The 5,938-nt window shown below is 42.7% G+C and overlaps 1 protein-coding gene across 1 annotated transcript; it reads right to left on the bottom strand.

Moving 5' to 3' along the window:
- Positions 1-930, bottom strand: LOC115457416 (olfactory receptor 5V1-like). Its single transcript, XM_030186834.1, has one exon. It carries the CDS (start codon positions 928-930, stop codon positions 1-3), a length of 930 nt encoding a protein of 309 aa, XP_030042694.1.
- Between the last annotated feature and the right edge of the window lie 5,008 nt (positions 931-5,938).

The following is a 5,938-nucleotide window of genomic DNA, read 5'->3' as shown; positions in this document are numbered from 1 at the left end:
TTACTTATATCTACTGAAAACTCTTCTCAGGGCTTCTTTGACCTCTCTGTTTTTTAGACTGTAAATTACAGGGTTAAACATGGGAACAAAAGCGATGTACAGTACAGAAAATGCTCTGTTTTGATCCACTGACTGCGTGGATGATGGTCTGACATACAAACATGTGAGAGTCCCATAGAAAAGAAGAACGATTGTGAGGTGGGAAGAACAGGTGGAGAAGGCTTTTCGTCTCCCCTCCGAGGAACGGATCCTCAAAATGGTGGAGACAATGTAGACATAAGATATCAAAGTTAAGGCAAAGCAAGGCAGCTCTACAAACACGGCCAAGATGTAAGTCACATGATCAATGATGGAGGTGCTGGAACAGGAGAGTTTCAACAATGCTGAGAGATCACAGAAGAAATGGTTAATCACATTGGACCCACAATAAGAGAAATGAGATATAAGTATAATGTGGGTCACTGTTTCTATAAAGCCCATGATCCAGGTCCCTGCAGCCATCATTCCACAGAGTTTCCAATTCATGATCATAGTGTAACGCAAAGGGTGACATATCGCAACATAACGATCATAAGCCATGACTGTAAGCAAAATATATTCGACACCTATTAAGAACAAGTAAAAGTATAACTGTGTGAAACACCCAACTGCAGAAATATGCTGCCTCTTTCTTAGGGAGATATCTAGCAGTTTGGGGAGGGTGACTGAGGTGTAAGAGATATCAAGGAAGGACAAGTTACAGAGGAAAAAGTACATGGGGGTGTGCAGACGAGGGTCCAGGCACGTCACGGTTATTATAGTGAGGTTCCCCATCAGGATGATCAGGTAAATCAGGAAAAACAAAAGGAAAAGAGGGATTTGCAGATCTGGAAATTCAGAAAACCCCAGAATAATGAATTCTGTCACTCTGGTGATATTTGGCTCTTCCATGGTTACTGAGAAGAGAAGAAGACACACAAAGAAATATATGACATATACAATCATTCTATGAACACAAGACCTGTAGACATGAAATACGTTAACCACTGAGACATTCAGAGAAACATAATAACATGATCAATCTAACTGATAGAAATCAACTTCAATATTCAGCAATCAATCCACTGTTGGGTGACTGCAGCGAGATAGAAAGTCTTCTCATGGAACAAAAGTATGAACAAACCCAAGATCAAGAAAAGTAACCTTCTCCCCTCCTCTCCCCCAGCCCATATTTAAAATAAAATAACCCTGTAATATAATCAAAGCTACTTCTTATTCATAGGTTTAGTTAAGGACATGCAAAATTGAACCCCCCCCCCCCCCCGACTCACCTCTTTGGAGATCCTGATGGTCACCATTTTATTTCTTGTTGCAAACCACTGAGATCAGATCAAACCACTGGTGGACAAGATGTTCTCAGATAAGATTGGGTGATTCTTCAGTGAGATGGATGGTTCTGGTGAAAGAAAGAGAAACATAGCTGGAATAATCATGAACTTGTTTTCTCATTGCTCAGATTCAGAGACAAGCAGTGGCTTTCCTAAGTCTCCATGACTAATAATGTTTGATAGACTTTTCCTCCAGGAACTTTGCCTAAACCCTTTCTAAACCCAGATAAGCTAAGGACTTCCACTCATCATCTAGCTACAGATTTCACAATGTAATTGTTCAGTAGGTGAAGAAATAGCTTAAATAGTGCTTCATAGATTCTACCCTGATTTTGGTACTGTTGGAGAGGGAGTGAATGGCATGGAGGAAGGAGTAGGTAAATATTTATCTTTTCCATCTCCTTCTCCTTCTCTTCTCAACAGGCTTCTCTGCTTCTACCTAGAAATCTGGCCTAATTTTCCACCCTCTTCAGAGACTCTAGTTAGAGTCTGCTGCTTCCTCCTCTGAATCCTTCACATGGAAGCCTATTTCTTCATAGCAGTCTTTGTATAATTCTTGTGTCCTGTCCTCCATTTCTCACTGGGGACACTGGGTGTCCTTCAAACATGACAACACTAGGAATACATCAAGTAAACTCTATGATCAAACTCCTTACCTCCAGGATGAGGGATGGAATTGCACCTGCTCCATTCTGGTGATCCTCAGCTCTCAGACGGACTTATATTCACTGCAGGTGTCTCTGAGAAAGGATTCCTGGAGGGATGATGAAATCACAGAACACAGTGAAGTGTCAAAGGAGCTTTGCTTATTGCATTTGGTTAAAACCTGAGCTTCCAATGCTAAGTGTCTACATTAGTCACAGCACAGGACAGAGCATACTGAGCCTAAAAATTGTGCAAGATTAATGTTCTGTGTTGGTGAAGTTTCAATAACTAGGAGCAGGAATCTATCTCTAGCAGCACAGAGTGGAATAAAGGTGCAGACAATATGAACATGTGATCTTTATCTGCCATTATTTACCCTGAGGACAGAATCAAAATCCTTGCCAAGGCAAAACACATACTTAACTCATGGTAGAGGGAACTTTGAATATTAATCTACCTGTTGGGGGGGGGGGGGGGGTTAAGTACCCTATTGTTCAATAACTTTCCATCCCTGGGAACTGGTCCAGAGTCTATGGGTAGAGAGAAACAGTGCATGTACCTAAATTTGAATATTCAACTGAAAAGTGATGTGCAAAACAAGTAGGTGAAATCTCTGAGGGTCCCTTTTCTGAGGGCAGTAATTAGTGTAAAATCCTGTGCAAGCATGCGCTTTGCTTATTTGTATAAAATTCATGAATAAATGCACAAACATGGGATGGCTTGATTGTAGCCCCCTATATTAAGATGCAAAGTTGCCACGGTAAAATCCAAGAGAATGTGTTAGTCTTGAGAAGACTAACACTAAAAGCTGTGACCTTCCCACCGCCCTCAACTGAACAAGTGCAGCCCTACAGTGTAATAGATGACAAATGATTGGAAGTGGCATCTTAGATTATTGCAATGCTTTATATATGTGCTTACCAGCAAAAGTCTCTAAGAAAGTTGAAATGCTGCAGAATACAGCAGCTAGGTTTTTGCTTGGTGGTTACAAGATGGGAAAATGCGTAAATCCCCTTCTCCCTTTCTGGTTACCGATAAGCAACACTGAACATCCAAACCGTCAACTTGTATAAACAAAGTACTTAACACCCGGAAACAACTCTATTTAAAGGAGAGATTATATCATCATGTTCCTCAGACCCTTAAATCATCTTTGGACATTTTTAGAAATTCTGTCACTTGCTAGTTGGACAAACAAAGCCCTGTGGTGTGGATTTATCATTCACTGATGTCTCTGTGGTAACTTGTGGTTGATTTTATCTTTTTAGAAATAAATGGGCCTTTTTCCTCAGGCCTTTCTGTACCGCTCATGCCCTGTTTCACATCATGCTCCTTACCTCCAGGATACGGGAAGGGCACTGCGTCAGTTCTGATCTGGTAATCCTCAGCCCTCAGATATCTTTATGGTCACAGCTGGTCCTGCTGGGAAAGGGAAGGTGATGATGCAAAATCTTAGTTCAGTCGGCAGATACTGCAGAGGGTCGTGGTGTTCACATTGGATTAGAATCTGTCACCACTTTGTGCCAACAAGGAGGTTTTGGAAATGGCTGGCAAACTCTGCAAGTACTTTTTAGCTATGGGCTTTGCCCTAAATCAGAAAGGAAAAGGACTCTTGTAAAACCTTTTCAACCCTGACTGTATTATCTTCAATGAAACAGCACAGTCTGTGTGGAGTTATTTTCCTCACCTGACCTAAGCGGGGCCCGGGGGAAGCCTCTTCTACCTGTGACTAAAAGTAATGCGCACTGTGGAACACCAGGTCTAATTGTAGACGTGGTAGGGGACGGAAATTAAGCAGCTGGATGATTTTTAGTGTTTACTTGCTTTCCTGTTTCTCTATACTTCTAAAGACCTTGAACTTACAAGCTATGCCTAGAACTCACTATCTCCACTGCAGTAAAGAGCACCCCCCCCCCCAGCCTTACTTTCCTCTTTGTACTGTATATGATATGGGGGAAAATAATACATTTATATAGGAAGGAATATTCAGCCCATGAGTTCACCTAACCCTGGATATTCAATGCCTGGACAATCATGGCTTCCAACATTGAATATCCGGGTATATTCACCGACCTGGAAGTAAACCAGGCACCGGTCAATATTCAGATTGGTGCCCGCTTAATTCATTATATAAAGTAAGGGCAGACTGAATATCACTGTTAAGCAGCTAAGCTGATGCTCACCCATGCTCCGCTCCTGAGCCACCCCCGACCCAGCCCATTAGGGGACGGCTGGTTTGCAACAATATTCCGTGAAAGTACTCGGTTAAGTACCGCTGAATTTCTGGGAGTGGCTAGATTAGTGGGGTTTAACCGGGCAGGAGCCACTCCTGACCGGTTAAGTAGTTTATAGTTTATTTGAGATTTGTTATACCGCCTGGGCCAACTGGCAGGTGTCGGCGGTTTATAACAATTAAAACAAACAGAAAAGGAACTATAACAGATTGATAGGATAGATAAGCAAGCAAGAAAGAAACATGAACTCCTAGAAAACAGGGCTCAGGGCAGGGCCAAGGGTGGGTAAAAAGGGGGTAATGTAGGGAAGAATAGGACGAGAGGGGAGGGGATTGGGGGATTGGCAGGACAACAATGGTCAACCCCCAAAACTACAACCTAAGGTGGGTCAAAGGCCTGAGTAAAGAGCCTTCAATTCTGATTTAAAACTCTGCACAAACATGGAAGGGATTCCAGTTGGGCAAGTCTGGGAGTGGGCAAGACCCTTTAGAATATCGACCCCATAATATCTGTTCATTATGCCATACATGGCAGCATGACATTACTACATTGGTCTGGTATGGATTGGAAATTGATACGGTTGTATCACAGTTTTTCACCCTTTCATGCCATCTTGTAGATAATCCAGGAAAACCTTCCTGTAATTTTCCAGAACTTTGGTAATCTCAGGAAAATGATTGACTGACAGATCCGTTGCTTTTGTGCATGAAACTTATTCTGTTTCCCTCTTTTTTATTTTTCAGATTTATAGACTGCGCTTTTCTACCCTAGCCCCCGGGGAAGATGATCATTGTGATAAAAGCAGGGCAAAACCAGAGTAAATATAAAATGGCACAGTTAAAATAGACGAACAAGGTACCTCAAATCCTTTTATAATTACAGAAAAAAGAGTAACAGAAACCCTGTCTGAAAAAGAATTTATTCACTCGTGCCTTATATAGCATGATTTTAAAGCAGTTTACATAACAGCAGAAACTACAAGAAAACCTTAAAATACCATCTGAGCTGGGTTCTAAGTCAACCAAAGATGGAATTTGGAGTCGTGGAGGGGCATAATCGAAAGAGACGCCCAAGTTTTGCTGAGGACATCCTCGCAAAACATCCCGATGGAGGGGTGGGGAAACCCACGTCCATCCTTCGTTTCGATAATATGGTCGGGGACACACAAATCTTAAAATTTAGGTCGTATTTAGAGATGGTCGACCCTAGACTTCGTCGTTTCTGATTTTCGCCGATAATGGAAACCGAGGACGCCCATCTCAGAAACGACCAAATGCAAGCCCTTTGGTCTTGGGAGAAGCCAGCATTCGTAGTGCACTGGTCCCCCTGACATGCCAGGATATCAACCGGGCACCCTAGAGGGCACTGCAGTGGACTTCAGAAATTGCTCCCAGGAACATAGCTCCCTTATCTTGTGTGCTGAGCCCCCCAAAACCCACTCCCCACAACTGTACACCACTACCATAGCCCTTATGGGTGAAGGGGGTCACCTACATGTGGGTAAAGTGGGTTTCTGTTGGGTTTTGGAGGGCTCACATTTACCCCATAAGTGTGACAGGTGGGGGGATGGGCCTGGGTCCACCTGCCTGAAGTGCACTGCACCCACTAAAACTGCTCTAGGGACCTGCATACTGCTGTGATGGACATGAGTCATATATCTTCTATAATTTGGTGATTAATGCAGAGAAAATG

The sequence above is a fragment of the Microcaecilia unicolor genome, chromosome 14, assembly GCF_901765095.1.
Source record: "Microcaecilia unicolor chromosome 14, aMicUni1.1, whole genome shotgun sequence".
Taxonomy (NCBI): domain Eukaryota; kingdom Metazoa; phylum Chordata; class Amphibia; order Gymnophiona; family Siphonopidae; genus Microcaecilia; species Microcaecilia unicolor.
Note: the sequence above shows the minus strand (reverse complement) of the source record. Positions and strands in the feature narration are given on the sequence as shown.

Bases quoted from the DNA above. Each gene is read 5' to 3' on its own strand.
- LOC115457416 (XM_030186834.1), bottom strand. From the start codon at position 930: ATGGAAGAGCCAAATATCACCAGAGTGACAGAATTCATTATTCTGGGG.